Genomic DNA, 22109 nt, shown 5'->3' on the forward strand with positions numbered 1-22109 from the left:
CGCAGGGACAACTGCCGTGTACACAGAATGCGGACAGAAACACGAGTGCATCACACAAAAGTAGTTCAACATGTTCCTTCCCAGAAGGCAATAAATCATCTCCTCATCAATCTCGCCGTAAAATTTCTCCATCATCCTGGACATCGCTTTACTGCGTTTTGCCCATCGAACAGAGCTGCTGCCAAAGTAGTGTCATATTGAGCAAAACACCCTTGCTCAATATGACACTACTTTGAGCAAAATACCCTTGACCCGACACAGCTGACAGATTGATCTGCTTCACGAGAATAAGGACTGTTCATATTCACCATTATGGGATTATCGCTGTCCTCTCCTTTAATGTCAATTTACTTCGACCATGGATTAGAATACATACTCCGGGTCTGCTGAACGATACTCCAGATCGCGTTGAGGGAATTTCGAGAGACTCCGACCATAGACAAAGAGGGCTGGATTTACCGACACCCCCTGCTTCCGATGGACGACAGTGGTGTTGGCTTATCCCTCTTATAACCCCATTTAATCTGACATATTTCGAGGAGTTTGTAAGTGCCAGAACTCGGGATAAATGTAAAAAAGGTATGGTTTAAAACAAACCTCGCCAACTGCCGGGGTAGAATTCGCCAACGTCATCTACGCCATTGCAGATACTCCCCGAAAATTTTGGCGATTTTTTTCCCAACTTTGACTTCCTCATTATTTCAATGTTATTTTACTCGTAGTTTGCGCAGTAGCCCAATCTATTCAGCATTACGCATGACATTAAAACTCATTTTAATGATCGGCCATAATGAAGTAAATGCAGCATGTGAATATCACAAAATATTCACACACACACACACTCTCTCTCTCACACACAAGAATTACCTCTCTCATTCTGGACTGCCACACATCCGTCCAATAGTCATCTTCGTTGGTAAAGGTGGAATTGTCGAAGCTGTCGGATTCTGGACACTGCCATTCGGGCAAAAGAAGGATGGCAAGACTCGGCGCGAGGAAAGCATAGGACGCTCCTTGAATTATCGGTAACCTTGGAAAAAAGAAGAAGAAACTTAAATAACAATCAATTACAGATCCAAGAGGTGCAAGCCCTATAGAAAGATTCAAGATGGGTTCATCAAGAACCCTTCTTGGATCTGTCTCCGATAAGTAATCGAGTTCGATTGGTAAATAATTAATTTTTAGATTCAATATTGGAGATGAAAGTGGTCATTTTGCTTCACGGAAATCCCTCTAAAATAATTCGAATTAGCAATACGGCAGCATTGCTAATTATTATTTATTCAGTTTTAACCGGTACAGGCTTTGTAGCTATTTTGACTAACGTTACACAAGGAATTAATAAGTTACGTTGTCTAGAGCGAGTACAAGCATACGAGGGAGGTTCCAAACAGATTTCGATTCATCCAGTGGTTGTGAAAGAAGGTTGAAACAGACACCATCTATTACTCTTCTTCAACACACCAAATGACACATTTTGCCTCTTCTCAATTTAGGGTCCGCGTCAAGTCGTTGTATGTGACAATTCGGTGTATGACACAAACCAGAAATTAAATATTTCGCCGACTGAGAAAGGAGGAATGCAGAAAAAATAAAATATTTTTTTATCCATTTATTTAGTATAAATGGATTCACACCGATCCTCCGTATACACTGCTCTTAACACTCCCTCCCTTGTGTGGAATGAGCCCATCCTCAACGTTCTCAACACTTACTTGGTAGTCCTCTGTTTCGTTTCCTTCAGGTATTAAATAATTACAACGTTGATTTTACACTTAATCCATCTAGGTATAAGAATTTGCTCCTCGCTCTGTTTTCTTAATCTAAAATTTGCATATATTACTGTTTTGTATTTGATTCTGTAACTCTCAGCGTTCTCGCCATTATTTAAGGTCTGTGTGCGAGAAGTTTGTACATAAACAGATAAATAAATCCCACACTGGCAAAGCCAGATGAAGCCGGCATCAGCAAATCCCGCATCGTGCCTCAGAAGAGGGGGACATTAAATCAACATGGCAGGGAGAGGTTCCTAATAGGTTGCCCCACTACAGTAATTTGGGAGAGTCTGTTACTCTACATGCACTATATATAACAAAAAGACATCACATTCTTTTATGCTAATCGCAAACATTCATTCCGTCACCGCATGTTTTAAACGGGTGACCCAACATTCACTCACATTTATATAACTTAACCTGCAAGAATTGCTAATTTTTTTATTTATTTAATTTTACAATACTACTATGAATAGTATAGCGTACACATGCGGACATGTTTCTGCAATGGGGCGGCTACCACGTCAGTTCAACTCCTCCACTTATCTCTGTGAAGAACAGAACCACCGCAAAAGGGCCAGATGCGTGATTAGTGTGGGTTTGTGTGTCTATTAAGTGTGATATGTTAGTGTGACCACTGGGCTACCCAGAAGCATGTCACCTGGAGAGATGATCCTGGGTAGTCGTCCACACCACGGGAAAGTGGACGAGATTCAGTAACTCTGTCTGCCTGTTTTCGCCCAAAGGTGGTGCTAAGACAATGAGTGAAGTAATTCTTTGAGGATTCACTCCAAAGAAGAAAGAAAAGAAAAAACCTCCCGTGGTGTTAGAATAGAGTGAGGAAAAAAAAAAGTGCACAGTTAACTATGTACATAGCACTAATTATTATTTACATATTGATAGTATAAGTAAGAGGATACTGAGATTTCAGGCGGACAACACAGCAGAAGCAGTCTTGAAGGAAGGACAGATTTAGTTTGGATTGAAGTAGCACATCTTCCTGCACAGAAAAAGATCTGGAACAGCAATTTGCAGAATAGTTCTAAGACCTTCATAGATTTCACACTCGAAGAGCAGGTGCAACCAGTTCTCCTTAGCATCGCAGTAAAAAGCCCAAACTGTGCAGGCCAAGTTGATGCAATTTTTCGTTGAGAGATCCATGACCAGTAAGAATAAACGTCTTAAGTCTGAAAGACAACCAAGATCTATTTTTCTTTTCAAGAAAAAAGGTTACACCAGGTAAAGATTTTTTTTTTTAGTGGGAGCACCCAAAGAAGTAGTCCCATCTTGTTAGTCACGTGTTAAGAATTTTATTTAAGCATCTCCACTTTAGGATCTATGATCAAATCTCGCTCAATGGCTTAATACTTTAGTGGGTACCAGTTTCTTGACACGATAGCAAAGGTTGCGATAAAAAAAAATAGATCAAGAGGGACAGCACCAGCGAAAACCTGAAGGGCCATGTTCAAAATAGTCCTGCAAACACGATCAATGTAGAGCAGCATAGTCCTTTGAATAGAAATAAGTTTAGAGAGGAATTTCGAGTTGACTCCCCTTATGAAACCATGCTCCTGCCGCATACACCACAGTGGGAAGACAAATTGCATGGCAGTAAAGGTAAAGCTTTTTCCCTATTCAGAACATGAGATTCGAATGATCGAACTAGAAAAACGTTTAATCTGGGAACTAAGATGTAGGTTAGTGCAAATGCATCATTTTAACTTTGCCAACTTTTAACTTAAAGTAGTTTAATTAATTAAATTGGCATCGTTTTGGTTATATCTCATGAGATATAACCAAAACGATGCCAATTTAATTAATTAAACTACTTTGGTAGATGGCTACGTTAAAATGATGCTTTTGCACTAACCTACATGTTAGTCATTCTACCTCGTAGCTTGAGGCCTTTGGCCTTAAATATTTTAGTCTTAGAACTAAGATAAACAAAATGGGGGGGAGGGGAGGAAGTAAACCCATGGTCAATCATCATCCCAGATATTTAATGTCAGTAAAAGTATTTGCATACAATTTAATCGAACTTGTGTGTGTTATTTGGTTTTTAGGAGCATTAGCAGCTAAGGCCATATTGCTCCGGGAATATGCGGTGGTCATTCCCCGACCTTTCCACATTCTCCGAATTTGGTGGTCACGGGCTCGAACCCCGGTCTAATCAAGAAGCGAGTGCTACGCACTGCTGCTCCTGCCGACGGGGGCGCCTCGAACTTGTGAGCTTCTGAGATCTAATTTGGACTTAAAAATCATCATTTGGTTTTGGTTGGACTGATGGAAAGTTCAGCAGTAACAAACCAGCTAAAGAGGTCTGATAACCCACAGTTAGCCTTATCCTCGATAATAGAGCGGGATTTGCCTGAAACGCGATAATGGTCTGGTCATCAACAAATGCAATTACTTTGGAATCGGCAAATGTATGACAAAACCAGTTTTGCAAAATTATCCTATAATTTTGGACGCGCGTCCCAAATGTACTTTAGCAAAAAACGGTTCCTGAATAGAATTCCTCTTCTTCTACAAATATTGATATGAACGTATTGAGCAATCATAGGTCTATTATGTGCTATCGGAAATAATATCAATACAATTCTTCTCAGCCCGACAAAAGAATCTCATCAGCAACCACGAGCGACTTCCTGCCCTTTGATCTGAACAATTTTAAGATGCAGATTATAAACAGAAAGGGAAACAGGAGATGCAGGTTCTGCATCCGTATATACACTATTTACATCACGGTTAGACTTATTGGCCGTCAGTAATCCTAAGTCGTGTCATTCGTGCCCAGAATATCACACGGATATTCTGGGCAGGCGACATATCAGGTGGAATGTTGGGAGTTTCTCTTTATGGCGCTGGCAGTTAATACAAGAATGCCATTGTTCTTTGTAAAGGCACTCTGCAGAGACGTGGCCACTATGAGCACAGTGGTCAAGGGGGAGAGAAAGCAATGTCAGCAATGTTGCGAAGTATGGGCAAAGCCAAGCCATAGAAAATACTTTGTGACGATTGCAAGGAGTCTGAATCCGAGGAACACTCGATCAAGAGACAAAACTCTTTTATATAACTTTGGTAAGAAGCTAACAACCTTATGATTATTCACAGACGATTTCGCCTTGGTATTGAACCTGAAAGTAGTACCCTCCTTAACTTCATCAAACGAAAATCTACATCAGTGAAGTTCTTATGAATCAAGTTGTCAAAGAAATTGTTTGGAATCTCTTTTGACACGTCATAAAAAGAATCGAGGGATCGGAATGTTTAGGTACAAAAGCAGCAACACCTGAAGTAGAGAAAGATGGAGAACATGAAATATTTTATAAATCTCGCTTAGATATAGTTTCGAGGACGAAGCCAGGATACTTTATGGTGCGGTAAGATTTCACTAACCGTTTTAAAGTTACTTTTGAGAGTATCGTTGCAGTCGTTTGCACTGAATAGAGAGCTTGCTGTTGAGGGTTAGACAGACCCTGGGTCTAACCCTCAGAAGAGAAGTTGGGACAATATCCAAATTTCTACCACCAGATGATGTTAGACACGTCTTAACGGCGTCAGCAAATGAAGCAGTTGAGAGTAGGCCTGCATAAAAGCAGGCGATATCGTACAGAAAGTATCAATAACTTTTTCAAGAGTAATTGCTCTAGCCCTTAAATCTTCATTGATTTATCGATGAAGAGTTAAGGTCTTCGTCGTAATCGGTTTTGGAGCAGTCGCGATGGTTTCCAGATTCGACCACTTGTCTTGAACGTAATTATCAGCATTTTTGGTAAATTGGTTCTAAGTCGCCAAAATATTTAATTTCTGATCTGTGTCACATTACTGTTACGGAAAGACGGTATTTCTTTTGAAGCTTAGATACTGCCGGATGTACAGAGGAAGAATCCTCTAAACTGTCACTGTTGCTGTTGAACAAATCGGATTTGCGATCCCGAGTCTAGCAGAGGTTCGCAAACCAGAAGCAACTGCTTTGTCCAATGCATAAGAAGCAACCGTAGCAAATTGCTGTGTCAGAGATTCTCGTAACTGATAGACGAAAGTAAATCTTAAGGAGCTGTATTCTCAGCGCATACTGATAGAAGAAAGTAAATCTTAAAAGGGTGGCTGTGTTATCAGTTTATCTATGTGAAACTGATGGTACCTTAGGTTCACATAGATGGACGGTATCAGATGTAATTCCACTTAGGGGAGGAAAATCCTCGGGAGGATTTAATTTTTTAAATCTTATTTGTAGTTAAAATCAATTATATAAATACAAAAATGCAATGCTAATATGTTGGTGTGTTTTATTAATAGGAAACAAAAACACAATAAGCAAGGGGTTCCTGGAATAAGTCGTTTGTTATTTCTGCAATTGGCTGTTTTAGCAGATGGCTACGTTAAGAGTTTCATTTAACTCGGTCATATTTGAGTTTCTGATGGAAAATGCTTGTGTTTGGAAGTTTAACAAGTTAATTGACGTATTATTTTAGTTCAGCGAGCTTGTCTCTGCTGTTAGGAATGCAGTTAATCTGTTTGCAGGGGATGCGAGTTCCGATAGCTTACTGATTGACGCGTACGACCAGGGCAACCAACACAAGTCCTAACCCACAGAGACCTCTGTATGACGTTGACCTGTAGCCGGCAGCGGTGCTGGTCAACCATCACTGTTAGCATAGCCTAGTTGTCCTACTTTATGAGATTGTGCAATATGAAAAAAGAACTCTAGTAATAATAAGTACCTGGTGTCGTGGTCGCCATAAAGTTGGCGTTTTCCCCTCTTCAGAGTCACTTGAGGAGCATAACAATACTACAATCACATGTAAACTTAGGGATAACTATATTAATTCCAATGATTATTCAGAGGCACACACATACACCCTTATGGTCCGGCGCGACATAACGTTGTTCAGGACACAGCACAATTTAAATTTTATTATTAACTTTTTTCTATTTTATTTTAGTGGACTCGTGGTAGCAGAGGGCAACGGAGGGTTCCACCAGGGGTCCTGCGGTCGGAGGAGAACCTGATGGGAACCCCGTGACCCATCTACTACAGCGAGGGAGTATGCCGGGTGTAAATAAAGTCTCTGGCTGGGATGAATCCTGGACGTAGCCTGACAAGCTCAGGCTACGTCCAGGAAAAAGAAACTGTGGAAGTTTTTATTGGAAAGGAGCGGAAATGATAGTTCGAGTGCTGGAGAGAAAGTAAAGAATAAGATTATTTTATTTATATTTTTTTCTCAATTTCTGCATTCCTCTTTTTTCTAAGTCACCAAAATATTTAATTTCTGAGCTGTGTGTCATACACTAAATTGTCGCATACAAAAAATTGACGTGATCCCTTCGATACACCCAGTTTTGTAGAATTCTTCTGACTGTCTTTCAAACCACGACTCAGAAGCAGAAACCATCAGCAGCAAAGTGTTTTCCACGAAGAAAGGACTTCAGGGCAAGAAAAAGGAAGAGGGTACAAGGTCGGGGGAGGGAAGCTGGACGTGGAAATATTTCAAACCCAGTGGGCACACCTCACATCCTCAGCATCTGAGGAATGCGCAGGGGCATTATCGTAGGGGAGGCTCACAGCTTTCCCCACATTTTTCTTCTATATCAGCATGTTGCTTTATGAGGAGGTTGGATTAAGACTTCACCGTCACAGTACATGTACAGCCCTTTTCAAAGAAATCTGTTAGTATTAAAACATGCTGATTCCAAAAAGCCGAGAGCTTCACCTTGCCAACACTTTGTTTCACCTTTGCCTTTTTCTGAGGGGGCGGGGAAGGAGAAATTCTGCATTCTTCAATTATTTTAACATTTATTTAGTTTCGCGATCATCAGGATGGATCCAAATTTCACCCAATAGTGACCAGCTGTGAAATAACTCCTCTTGCTTTTCCTGGCACATCGAAATTTAATGTGCATAGAGTGCACTTTCCTTCTGCCCTTCGGTAAGAGGTCCGAAGTCTAGAATCCATCTAGCAGAAACCAATCTTTACTCGTATGAACTTTTGATGGATGATAGTAGTAGTAAACGATGGCGGAAAGTTGGCTTTTAAAACATCAGCCTATAAGTCTGGCTCTTCTTTCAATTTATTCAACCCAACTACGTCCAACAGATGGAGGTCTATTCCAACTATCAACCACACGCTGGCTGAAGGCAAACTTCCACACATCCATTCTGCAGCCACCCTTCCTCAACTTCAGTTTACTCCGCCTCATTGTGCATAGTCTCAGCAAATGGAAAATTGCTGAGACTACAGCAATTGTCAGATCGAAGCCAAAATGTGTAGTTTCTATTAAAATTTCAAGGAATCAAAAAAAAAAAAAAAAAAAAAAATCATCTTTCTATCACAAGAACTTCTGAGTGAATGCAAATTTTTTTGAGCGTCCCTGGTACATTAAGAAAGATATTACAGTTAACCATTAGAAAAAGAAATCGATGGTAGGTTAAACAGTTGGAATGTTTGTGACAAGGTTGAGTTCTGTATTTCTTAGAGCTGCACATCTTATCGACATCCAGGCAGAGCATGTTGCGCAGAGGAACTGCATTGGCTGGGAAGAAGTGTTCGAGGCAGCTTAGAGAGGCATTGGTGTTAGGGGTGCAGTGTTTCCTTTCTTCTGCTTGAGGGTCTGTCAGAACTCTGGAGATGTCCGGGAGTATCAGTCTCCATCTTTATGAGTTGTGACAGGGTAGTTATGTTTCTAGTAGCAACAAGTTGTTTCAATTGAATGACTTGCAGGTTGGCAAGCATCACTGATTTCGAGATGGTTTTTGGGTTCCGAGTAACTCTATTTAGCCGTCGTAGGATCCAGTATTCAATGTTGAGGAATTTCGCAGGGTGATGATCGATAAGTTCCTGTTTCATGTACCATAGCATTTTGTTTTTTAAAGTGCAGGAGAAATAAGATTTTCGTCTCTTTATGGGACTTGAGTTTTTAAATTTGAGCGTTATTGATTTAAATAGTTACACTGGTGTTCAAAGAAAGAAGTGCATCGCATAGGAATTTCACATTTCTTACCATTTTTGGCGATGGTATGTTACATTAATGACTAGCATCAAAAATAAAAATATAAACAAAAGATATTCATTAATAGTTAAGGCAAAGCTAAGTAACATTTGGCAGGTGCTCTCAAAATATTCCAAAATAAGCATTTGCAACCTTTATGCAACATTTTTGGTAAACACGACAATTATGGCTGAAATGTTATCAGAAGCCCTAAAATTTGCTTCAGTTTATCATTTTAAATGGAAAACAAAAATGAAAAGTTCACCAGGTCCAAACTAATATTTAATTGAACCGCCTCTGGCCCTGATGACAGCAGCACACCGTCAAAGGCATCGACAAAATCAATTTCTGAAGATAATCAACTGATAGTTCCTGGTTCCAAACACGAATTATGTCTTCCTGAAGTTCACGAAGGGTCTTTGGTTTCTTTATGGCAACTGCAGATTCCATACGATGCCAAATTCTCTATAGGATTCAGGTCCGGACGGTTTCCTGGCCAGCTAAGAGTTGTAATGGATCGTTCTTCCAACCATTTTTAAAACCTGTAACAAATGTAAACACATTATTGTCGAACCTCTAATGCAGAAATGAAGCTTAAGTAACTACAGAAGTGCTTACTTCCACTTTTTGCCCCCCGATGACAAGGAGCACAGTCGTCCTTAAAGATGCAGTTATTTGGCAGTTTAAAATTGTCTCTAATGGTTGCAGCAATTTGCCTTCCAATATAGTCAGGTGTCCATTGGCATTTACGGAACCTTTTGTAAAATGCACCCCCATATCATTTGGGGGTCTGATAGAGAATTTCACTGTAGACACCATACAATCTGGATGGTATTCTTCACCACGTCTACGGCGGGGGAATCGTTTGTATCCTATCAGAGCCATGCAGGTTGAATTTCTTCTCATCCGAGAAAATAACTGACTTCCACTGCTCGGGGGTCCATTTGACATGCTCCTTACACCAAATTAATCGGACATTTTTCATTTTGTGTGAAGAGGGACTTCTTAGGACGACGGGCTAAAAGTCCATTTTTGAATAGGCGTCTTCTCACTGTTACTGCACTTGCTACCACTCTTGTATGTTCTTCCCATTCTGTTTTCAGCTCAGACGAAGAAACTTTACAGTTTTTAAGGCCTAAGCGCTTCAAAACGCCGTCCTGTTGTGGCGTAGAGACTCGTTTGCGTCCGGTTCCTTTTTTCCTATCAGCAGAACCAGTATTCTTGAATTTGGGAAATGATTTACTCACTGTCGACTGAGTACAAGACACTATAAGCAATATGACGGGAAGAACATCCTTCCTCACGTGAAGCAACTCTTTCTTCGCGCGTCAAGTGCACGTAACTTGCCATCCTGACACAAGCAAGGAATGTGTGCAACTCTTGCAGAGCGTGTTTATATAGCTGAAAGTAACAGCCGATGCAGTATTACGTCATCACCTACGATTGTCAATCTGATGCAATCTGTAAAGAATATTGCCATATACTTAAGTTATTCGGACGACAATTACAATTTTAATGGGTGATGCAGTTTCTTTGAACACCGGTGTATATCATTCTGCTGTTTTCTCTTAGAAATAGCAACGCTGCAACTGCTGACAATTATGTTCATGGAACAGGTATTTGTCGTATTCCCAAGAAGTCTCTTGGTCTTATTTTGCGCGATGGAAACTCACCTTCGTTCGATTCATTCCTGTTATTGCCTCGGATTGTCGCCATTCACCAAGTCCAGCTAAGAGCGATCGTTGAAAGAAGGTGAAAAACACGGGGAAAGTACGAAACCACTTTGACATTTAAGACCACTCGAGTCAACTAACCGCAATTAGTTTACTTTACTGTACGCGGTATTATTGTAAATGCAGCGTATAATTGTGTTTTTAAATATTATTGTAAATTATGCGTGTTACTATTACTGTGGTCTGTGTCAGTAAATGAATTTTGCAATTTTCATAAAATAAACGGGGAATGAAAAAGAAAGTCGTTTATCAGAAAGGAGAAAGAAGAAAGAAGCCTACCTCACACCAACTGTCGCTTGAAGTAACGTCGCTATTCCCGAAACGAAAAATGTGGTCGAAATAAGATAGCCACGTGCCTTGTCATCGTCCGGAATACACAATTTCGGCGCCAGAATGTAGGGATAAGTGACCGTTCCCCCAAACATCGTCAGGTAGTGCTGCAAGAAAAAAAAAAAGATTGAGTTTGAGTCGGCATAGAAAACAAAGTTGTAAAGATGGCAAATATCAGGACAGTTTCTTTCGGGGAAGATACCAGGATTTTCCACACAGTAGGGGGATAAAGTAGTGGTCCAGGGAATCATTAAGCTATAATTGTCACGTAGCGGTAAAAAATGTAAACGACTTTTGTGGAGATTATGTCCGACGCTTCTCAAAGGAAGAAGGAAAGAGATGAGGGGCAATCGTCAGTCTGGGATTCATCAAAATTTAATCTAACTAAAAAAAAAAAAAAAAAAAAATCAGATTAACTGTATAATGAAACGCCCTCATTCCCTTTGAATAATATTAATTCGAGGTTAGCAAGTGCTCGTAACCTAGTTACGCTGAATGTCATACAGAAGTGATGTTTCAGAAATGAAGTCACTTTTATACGAAATCCAGCACTCGATTTCCTACAAAAGTGACGGTTTGTATGAAATCCGGTAGCAGCGAAGCCGTGGGTGATGTTAAATTGGTCCAATTCTCCTCTCCAACGATTCGCCATAAATTAAAATGAGGATCGACGTTCCTCATTTTAATTCTTAATGGGGCAATGGACGCTGTCCACAAATCAATGGTATGCGCGCAGGATCCCAGAAAATAGAGCGCTAAAATGTGTTTTTAAATGATTTCCATATTTTTAATTTTAACTAGAGGTAACGACACAAATCTTTGCTCTTTTGCTAAGATGTTATACTTTTGTTAAAATGTTAAGCCTATTTATGCGACTACTTTAACAAAGTCAGAGATGCATAAAAAATGTTTGTAATTATTTGGAAGAGGGCGGTGTACGTGATTGTGTAGTGTCCATGAATTAATTAACATATAAAACGTTCGTCGATTTTACACCAAACTAATTAGCATTAGCAGAAGCATATTATACAAGAAAGCAAGCTCATCAGCCAAAAAAAAAAAAAAAAAAAAAAAAAGAACCTTCCCATTTCGCCCATCTTGTCACTCCAAATGTTTGTCAGTTCAGCCTTAACTTTATTTAAACTATCAACTGTCAACTCCCACAACAACTGATGGAATTCTGTTCCACCAACCAACCACCCGCTGGCTAAAGGCAAATTTCCGCACATCTATCTTTCCTCAATTTGAATTTATGCCATCTCAGGCGATTATTCTGAGAAAGAGGAAGAATCCCGTCAGCATTGAGCATTCTCAAACCATTCAAGGCTTTATACACCTCAATCAAATCATCTCGCAGGTACCTAGTCTCCAGATTGTGTAATTTGCAAAACTTAAGCCTTTCTTCGTAAGAGCAACCCTTTGTTCCAGTCACTAATCTTGTTGCCCTTCTCTGTACTCATTCCAGCAGCTCTACATCCTTCTTGAAATGAGGCCTCCAGACCTGTGTACAGTACTCAAGGTGTGGCCTGACAATTGCGTTATACAAAAGGGATAATCACCTCCATATCCCTGCTAGAAAAATTCCTATATATCACTGACACCTAATGATACCAAACTAATGACATCACTTTCGTGAAGGAAGGAATCAAATCTATTCACTTCATCTTTGAATTTTTTCAATACACAATGTACTGGAAGAGACTTGGGGTAATCATGCAGTCAGAAATAAAGTTCTCTGAGCAATGCAGACTGCTGCCAGGACAGCTCATGGGGCTTTGTCAATGATGCACAGAAACTTTGCTAGAAAAGATAAAGGTATTGTCCCAATTGTATATGGCAGTGATCAGGCCAAATCTTGATTACTGCATACAGGTCTAGAGGGCTCATTTTAGGAAAGATGTAAAGCTGCTGGAACGAGTACAACGAAGAGCAATGAGATTGGTGAGTGGAACAAAGCGGTGCTCCTACCAAGAAATGCTTCAGTTCTGCAAATTGCAATATTTGCAGACTAGACTCCTGCGAGGTTATCTGATTGAGGCATGTATTTAAGGCTTTGAATGGATTGAGCAAGCTCAATGCTGATGGGATTCTTTCTCTTGCTCAGTCCACACACACACATATAAGGGAGCACAAATTCAAAGTGATTGCTAGAACAATTTTCCATCTGTTTTTGTGGAAGTTGATAGCATAAATAAATTTAAGGCTGAAATAGACAAACATTTGGAACGAATGGATCAGTGAAATGGGAAGGGTTTTTTTTTTTTTTTTAGCTGATGCTGTATAAGCTTGCTTTCTGGCATCATTTGCCACCACTAATGCCAAATTGTCAGCCTCAACCACTCATGAAGTCAACTTATTTGTAATTAAAAACCAGAATTAGCTGGCTAAAATTAAGTTACTGCAATCCTGTTGGAACCACTTCCCCCATAATTTGAATTTATGGTTTTGCCATCATTTATAAGACGGAAAATTTCACACTCATTCATTTTACTTTCAACGCGCATACATCTCAATTAAGTCTCGTGACTATATTGCTCGGCGAACCTCGTGTGCGACTCAGAGTAACTCCTAAATCTTTCTTTCTCCTCTGTTTTTAGCTAAACCTCGCCAAGTGTGCAAGTTATATTTCAAGTGCAAACTATTAACCCCCTCTCTTGTCAACAGACTAAGGTACTGGCAAGTACACGACACTGCCACCACCAGTGATCATCGGCTAATAACATATAGCATTGAAAACAGTACCTCTTCTCGTCTGATGTATGTTCACAATACCATCAGATTCTCCGCTAGAACTGCCAAATGGGATATCTTTGAGAACATTACCCGAGATACTCTTCACCACCATTCAGCTGAGCGTTTTCTAACCATGAATAGCTACCAGAAAACTAATTTCCTGCAAGACTTACTCCATAAAGCATCATTTCGTGCCTCGATGAAAAAAAATGTACCCGACATGCAAAATCAGTTTCCCTGGTGGTCAGAAGAATCAACAGATCTCCGTTCCTCTCTCCAGCGTGCAAGGAAAGAGTTACAAAGAAAAAGAAGAACACACCCACCGCAAACAATAGCACAGTACAAGGAAAGATACAATGCAATTCTGAGAAAATACACGAACACAATTTATCATGCCAAACAAAGTTCCTGGCATGCCCTGGTGGAGACGGAAGGCAATAAAAACCCTTGGGGTTTGGTTCACAAGCTCATAAGGAACAAAATTGGGTCCACAGATATCATAAATTCTATCCATTCTGAGGGTTCCTTGGAGACGCTTTCCTGGGAAGAGACAATGAACAAGATTCTAGACGAAATAATCTACCAAGACAGTCCTGATCGTGACACTAAAGTACACAGAAACGTCATTACTGAGAATCAGGGATACTTGCCCTCGGCCACAGAAGAGGAGGTTGCATTAGCCATAAATAAAATCGAAAAGTTCCCAGACTGGACCTCATCGAGGGTGGAGTCCATCGAGCACCTTTGGTCTGTTGCATCCGATGTTCTAGTACAATTCTTCAACACGTGTCTTAATGAAGGCTCCTTTCCTACACGTTGGAAATACGCGAACCTCAGGCTTTTACCCAAGGATCCAAATCGTCCCACTGGTGCAGCCAAAGAATACCGTCCAATTGCTCTATTGCCAATATTAGGAAAAGTATTTGAGCGGTTACTTCTCATCCGTCTTCAGTCTGTCTATGAAACCAAGGACTCGCCTCTACACTCCAGTTTGGCTTCAAGCAGGGGTGCTCAACTATTGATGCACTACTGAAAACCACTCAGCTAGCAGATAATTCTGATGTCGGTTACGTACTGACGATTTTTAGATTTCAAGGGAGCTTTTGACACCGTCTGGCGGCCAGGGCTCTTGCGGCTAGCCAGAACATCTGGCTAGCCGCAACATCTTCAAATGTCTTACAGATTATTTCTATAACAGAAAAGTTACTATGAAAACAAAATTTCATAGCATTTCCCGCCAAGTTACTTCTCATCCGTCATCCTGTGGGCAGCCTCACCAGAGGCAACCCGCAGGGCTCTGTTCTGGGACCAGCTGTTTGGATTATCATTCTGGATGAATGGCCCCTGCAGGACTTCCCCCACAACACACAGCTCTCATATGCGGATGACTGGTTATCGTTGTGGAGGGCCCTACTCGTGCAACTATTAAGACTAGAGCCAACACAGTCTTGAATGCCCTGTCGGTTTGGACTGAAGAGAATAAGCTGGAAATCTTTACAGATAAAAGCAGAACGCTGCTTCTCAAAGGCCATCTTGGTGTTTGTTTGTTATTTGGTTTTTAGGAACATTAGCATTAGTTGCTAATGTTGCCATATTGCTCCGGGACAGGCGGTGGTGGTCATTCCCTGACCTTTCCGCATCCTCCGTATTTGGTGGTCACGGGCTGGAACCCCGGTCTAATCAATAAGCGTGTGCTATGCACTCCTGCTCCTGCCCACCCGGCCGTCTTGATATCAACAGACCACCAACCATTCGTTATAAAGGACATGCACTCAAGAATCAACATTCATTCAAATATTTAGGTGTCACTCTAGATGATCGCAGAACTTTCATGCCACATCTAAAGTCATGAAAGTGAAGGCCAAAAATTATATCAATATGCTTGCTCGCTTCACCCGCAAAGACTGGGGTCATTGCGGTTTTTGTAACGTTCGTAACATACGGCGCTGCCGTATGTTTCCATCGTTTGTCCGTCATCAGCACTAGGAACATTATTCTGCAGATACAACGGTTGATGCTATTAAAAATGACTCGGGCTTGTAGAACGACCTCAACGGCAGCACTACAAGTATTAACAGGTTGTATCCCCCTTGACCTCCAAGCGGCCTTCTCATGCCATCAGAAAGAACAAAGAAACTGAATTCCTGGGGATTAAAACTATTGTCGATGCAGATGCGAAACAAGAACTGTGGCGTACATGGCAGGAACTTGTTTCCCCTCTGGCAAATCCGTTGGGATGATTCCACCAAAGGCAGTACTACCAAGCTATTTCTACTTAGTGTCTCCTACCTCAACAAACAATGACTAGGCTGGTTCTTCCCTAATTTTACACGCTACCTTTCTTCTGAGAGGACATGGGTCATTCAAAAAGCGACTTCAGGACTTTGGGCTTGTAAACGATGCCCATTGTGTTTGTGGAGAACTGGCACCACGTAATGCACTCGTGTAACATCTACCTGGACCTACGTAATCAACTGTTATTGGATATAAATTTAACCACACTCAGTCCGGAAAGCAACCTGTTAAAATCAAAAGAAGCGTTTTTAGCTTTTAGCAGGTATGCCTCAGCAGTCTTCAAAAGGCGTTGGTATTTTTTCTTTCTCTCTCTCTCTCTCTCTCTCTCTCTCTCTCTCTCTCTCTCTCTCCACGTCTGATCCCACAACATAGACATCCACACCAGACGTTCCTGAAACCGCTACGATCTCTCCTCGTATATGCTCTTCTCTCATCACCGGCCACTTTCAGAATTGAATGAACACCTAACTGGACATCTTCCACGTTGGAATGCCTGCACTGAACTGATAGAAATCAAACTCAGACACTTCCCGTTGCACCTACTGAACTTTGCAGAACGCCCTTGTTCTGCAAGCTGTCTTCCTTTCCCTGGCTTTCGGTGGGCTCCCAGACTAGAGGTGATTCCTATTTCTCCCTTCCCACCACTTCTTTCCGCTGGAGGATGCCTTCTTTCCTCATTTTCCTCTTTTTGCCTACTTTGACTCCACCACTTCTACCTTCCCCACTCTCTTCCCCCCCCCTTTTTTTTGGTCTACTTTCAGAAAGCTGAAGCGACCCTGGCGGAGATCAGCCAGAGTATGAAGGCAGCCTGGGCCTGGCCCACCTCCCAGTGGTGGTGGCGAGCAACGTAGGGTTCCACTAGGGGCCCTGCGGCCAGGTAGCCAGAGACCCAACAAAACATAACACAATACTGCGTAAACTAGCCATTACACTTTTTTCTGGCTTATGCAGTAGTTCTGCATTTCATCACAGAGTACACACGGCGCAGGTGGTGCTTTCAACTAAATATTATGCCACATTTCAAGTGCAAAACTTTTTTTTTTTTTTTTTGCATTAAAGCATACCTACCATTTTTCTGGTCATGGGTGAAGTCTTTCTAAGTTGACCAGCTTGGCGCTGATCATTAACTACTATACAGACCTTGACATCATCTACAAATTAGAAAATCGCGTTCTCTCCCCTTTGTTCGACTTTATTTAAGAAAATCAAGAAAAACAGTGTGTCTAATACCGATCCTTGGGAACGCCGCTTCTTACATTAGTTAATTCTCAAGAGTAACCAGCAATCACAACCCTCTCCTCCTGCTCTGTAGCCATTCTGCAATGCATCTTCGAGTTTTCCCGGTGATTCCAATATCTAAACGATCGTGTATTGCACAAATGATTGTTTTCCTACCACTGAATTCACTGTTTTCCTAGCCACTTCGCTTTTAGATATTGTCGATCCAATGGTACTTGTTTAATCCAAGGGAATTTTTCCCGAATCCAGTGATGTCTCAGAACCACAATGGTTTTTTTAACACCTTCCTCAAAACTATTCCCAACCCTTCGACTGGTGGCTAAACCCACCAGGGCCGGATTTAAACTCGTTGTGACTCTAAGCTAAACATGTATGAGGACCTTCTCTCTTACCTGTGACAATATTAAAAAAAGGATTTTTTAAGATGGAGCGAGGCCCCTTGTAATGCGAGGCCCTAAGCTGTAGCTTGTTTATCTTATGGGCTTGCTGTTCCAGAGGGTCCCCTACTGTCATCCCTTTACAACATGGCGGTTCCTTTGCTACAGCCCCATCTCTCTCTCCCTTTTATTTCCATTCCAATAAATGTTTTTTTTTTTTTTTTTTTTTTTTTTGCTCTCCCTGGACGCCTAGGCTACCCAAGGGTTTGCCTCACCAGAGCTATTCTCTCCTATGGTCCTGGCCCGCCTCCTCGGGGCAGTGATAGAAACTGGGGATTGGTGGCTCTCCACAGGTCCCCAGGCTAAGTGGCCAGAAGAACAGCACACGAATACCTCACTAAACACATACCCTGGCCTTAAACGGAGTATTGTATTTTACAGTAATAACGCGGAGATCGATGAAACCCTCGTGGCGCCAGACAAAAAAAAAAAAAAAAAAAAAAAACCACTTATGTCCTCAAAATTACCGAGTATATTTCATAAACCGCCTTTTGGTTCGAAAGCTTGTCTAACAAATAATCTGAAATTTCAATATCGCTAATTTCACGCTTTCCAGATTCATTCACAATCTCCAAATGGGCTTCTGGGAAAGTTATGACTCAATAACTGCACCGCAACAACCCATCAACCATCTATAACTGAAACTTTATTGAAATAATAATGATATAAAAGGCCCGATAATGTTTTAAAAAAAAATAAAAGATAAAACAGAAATCAAATGCACTGATTGTGCAACGAAAGGCTAGAAAAATGATAGATAAAAATAAAACATGAAATTACACTGTACGGAATTAAAAGCGATGAAAACAACCGGGGCTTTCAGAGGCGACCGCCTCCTTTATCAACACAAACTCACATTTCCCTCCTCACTGTAAAGGGTATTACTTCGACGCAATTCTCTCTCTCTCTCTCGGACTGCGATCAGTTGAATGTGCAGGGCCAGGAAAGATTGTGGAAATCCGTGTCATGTTCTCCGAACTATTCTTGCGCGATTCTGTCATGATGCGCTGTTGCACTGTCATCCATAAACTGGCCATCGCCTTCGGAATAAAAGTAACGTTGCAGAGTGCAGCAGATCTGATACAAAATTCAGATCCGGTATCAACGAACCAAGTCCGTGCCAACAAAACATTCCCCATACCACGATACCGCCTACAGGTGCTTGGATTGTCTTAACAAGGCAAGTAGGGTCCATCCCTTCGCGAGGTTGTCGCCACACTCTCTGCCTACCATCAGTGCAAAAGTGTATCGTGATTCGTCTGACCACATGACCTTCTTTCATTGTCACGGCGTTCTCGGCAAACAGATTTTTCTGTTTTTTTCAACTGAATTCAACCAAGACCAGAACTGCCCTGGGCAGTTCTGGGCTTGGCTGAATTCAGAAATTCCGAAAATAAAAGCCATTCTAGCGTCTCAGGCGAGGTGAAAAAAAAAAAGCCCATAAAAATTCCTTGTGTCTTTGACGGGATTCGAATTTGGACCTTTTCCACCCGACGTGGGAAAAGGGATTATAATATCCACTGTGCTACCGCCTTCGAAGAAATATTGAAAAAAAAAAAAAAGTTCGGATTTTTGAGGTTCTATTGTATAAATAAATAAGACCTTTATTTAAATATCTTATTTATTTACATATGCCAATAAGATATGACACTGACCTTCTACAATTATATCGAATTGCAGCTGTTCACAAATGTCACCAAGAAACAGTAAAGCCACCACACCCCTCTTCGATCGAAAATGGATACTACGGAAAAAGTCACAGTGGAAATGAACTTTTAACATCTTCAAATGTTTCTGAATCGTGGCTAATTTTTCAACTACTATTTCGGGGGAGCTGCTGAGATTTCAGATGTTACTCCAACGCAGAAGTTTCTTGAATAGGCAGGGTATACAGGTTGGGGAGGGCGTTCTGAGAGCAACGAGGTCGACAGCCTCAACAAGCAGCAACCTTTCACTCCCGAGAGAGAATATGAAAGTTGAAGGCAGTCCCGTAGCTCGAACTTGAACTCATCGCAGAGTATTGTAAACACGCGTGTATTCCACGATCAGCAATTCAGTCCCTACTTCACGAATGTCCTCCCTCGTAAATGATTTTAACCATCGAACAAAAGGAGAGGAACACTCACCTGAATGCCAAGAACGATGCACAGATACCACGGTGGAACTTCGTTGATCCTGTACGCAACGTCCACTGCTACGGGCTTTTTAGGAGAGTCGTAACGATCTTCTGCGCGTGCGTCGACATCGTGTGGAATATTCACCTACAAAACAAAAGTTCAATCTTCGATTAGGAAAAGTCTCTGTAAGGCAACATGTTGGATTAATATGGGTTAACTAACTGCTCTAGTGGGAGTCCAGAAAGAGAGTGAAGTAAAACAAATGACATTCAAAGACAGCAGAATGCTCGTTAGAGCGAAGAAATTGGTTTGATTTTCATATTTACTTATTGCGTACATACAAATGGAGATGGTTATCCCAGCCGTTGTTCTGAAAATCAGCCATCACATTTACTTAAATGCCCAGAAGAAGAAACTAACATGTGTGTGTGGGGGATGTGAGCATCCCAACGAGGAATGTTGGAAAGAGCACAGATATTCAATTTATCTATGCACCGCTCTCTGATGATGTCTTCATCGTTGGTTTTTGTTTACACTCAGACACATCTAGTAGGCCACAGGAGTTTACATTAATTATTTTGACGATAAATACAGTCATTAATCGTACTTAGCAGTTATGCAGGCTCGAATAACCTCCACGTCTGTATTTGTAGCCTCGTGCATGGAAATATGGAGAGACTGCGCAAGAATCAAATCGTCCATTAGACGTTCGGGTGTAGATAGCTAAGGATGGATCGATGGCAGGGATGATTAGCAAAAACGATCTGATATAGCGGCATTATTTCTTTTTGTGTCAGTGGTTACAAACTCCATTTGTTCGAAATGTTAACGCACTTTCACTTATCCGCATCTTCTACACCCGTGTAAATAACCACGAGCCTCCGCCACAGCAACAAGATCGTAAATTTGGTCAACTGATCGGGACCTTGACCGCACTCTGACAGTTTCGCAAATCAAGCAGAGATTCCAGCCACAATGACCAACGTGTTATTCGTAGATTTTCTGCGGTTAAGTGAAAGTCAAGAAAAATCCCGTAATAACGAAAATTACCGCATAATACCTTGACCTCTGATCCATTTCATATCCGAAGCGGCCACAGATTATTTCGTATCGTTTATCGCACAACCGACGCTCGCTTGCACCACTTTTCACTCACGTATATCATTTTGATTCAGATAATCGCACGCAGATTCCTTTTACCGATAAAAACATCGAAGCGATTTTTATTGTAAAAAATCGCGATCCTGGCGTATTGCCGACATCTTAAGTTATTTACCATTGGCAGTGGTAATTTATATTTCATTACGTTTTCTATAATTCTTTCGATGCATATCCTGGTTCTGTAGCGCAGAAAACATTTTGTTGATAATTTACCTCCTCTGTATATTCTTAAGCAAGGACCAAATCAGGATTTTTCGAACTTGAAAATATTCCCTCGCTTTAATTCCTTTGGGACAGTGCAGTATATTCATTAAATGGTCCAACGTCTGACATAATGTACAAAACACTGAATGAAAACGTACAGATTCTGAAAGGTTTGCATTAGTGTGAAAACCAGCGAGCCATACAAAAGAAAATGCAAATACTGGTGTCAATTATTCTGAAAAAACGATGTCTTCGATGAGAAATCTCATTTAAGTAACAATCCGAATGTAACAGCTATTAAGATCCCATTACATTTTCACTGCTGTATACAGAAATGCTCGTTAAATTTGAGATTGTTCTTCATTGGGAGATTTCTACAAAGAAAAAAAAAACTATGGGGCGAAAGTACACATACAGTACAAGCACATGTTTTTATTTGAGGGTAGATAATACGCAGACTATGATGGCAGGGAATTTAAGAACTGATGAAGAAGTGGGTACTCAAATAATACTGGAAGGCCGAGAATGCACAATCGCTCCTGACAAAGTGGCGCAAAGTCTTCAGTACTCTCCATGTAGGCTTTCCATCCATACACTTAGAGTATTCAACTAGGCAGATTCCATTGTTAATGTTCCGAAGAGTGGAAGACCAACAACCATTATCACCTTTGAAAATGAAATGTTAGTGGCACAAGGATGCTTGTGCCATTAATATTTCATTTTCGAAGATAAGGTCTGACATAGCCGAGTGGTCAGGAGCGTGTGTGTGTGTGCACACGCTCTTTCAGTGGACAGGGGTTCAAGCCCATGACTGCTAAATACGATTGACATTTGTATCGATGATTTATTGTAAACTCCACTAACCTAATGGTCGTGCCGGAGTATAAACAACACTTTACAGTTATGCAGACGACTTGAAGCTCCTCTATCCGATACAAGCGAACGCCCGACCTGATTCTGAAACCATTATCAACAGCCTTAAGAATCTGATTATATACTTGGCACAGTTTTCTCTTAAGATAAATCCAGCCAAATCTGCATAAATGGTATTTTCACTCAAATCAAATCCAACGAAACTAAACCTGGATATCC

General features: G+C 41.1%; 1 protein-coding gene across 1 annotated transcript in view; it reads right to left on the minus strand.

The window, feature by feature from the left end:
- The window catches only part of LOC150074947 (solute carrier family 23 member 1), a 40976-nt gene that overhangs the window by 11733 nt on the left and 7134 nt on the right, over nt 1-22109 (minus strand). The window contains exons 2-4 of the mRNA XM_090388306.1: nt 19662-19796; nt 10781-10938; nt 868-1030 (exon numbers count right to left, since the gene is read on the minus strand). Coding sequence (XP_090244432.1) covers nt 868-1030; nt 10781-10938; nt 19662-19796 — 456 coding nt within the window. The remainder of the gene's footprint in view (nt 1-867; nt 1031-10780; nt 10939-19661; nt 19797-22109) is intronic.

The sequence above is a fragment of the Mastigoproctus giganteus genome, chromosome 14 (assembly GCF_048544385.1).
Source record: "Mastigoproctus giganteus isolate SK-2022 chromosome 14, ASM4854438v1, whole genome shotgun sequence".
Taxonomy (NCBI): domain Eukaryota; kingdom Metazoa; phylum Arthropoda; class Arachnida; order Uropygi; family Thelyphonidae; genus Mastigoproctus; species Mastigoproctus giganteus.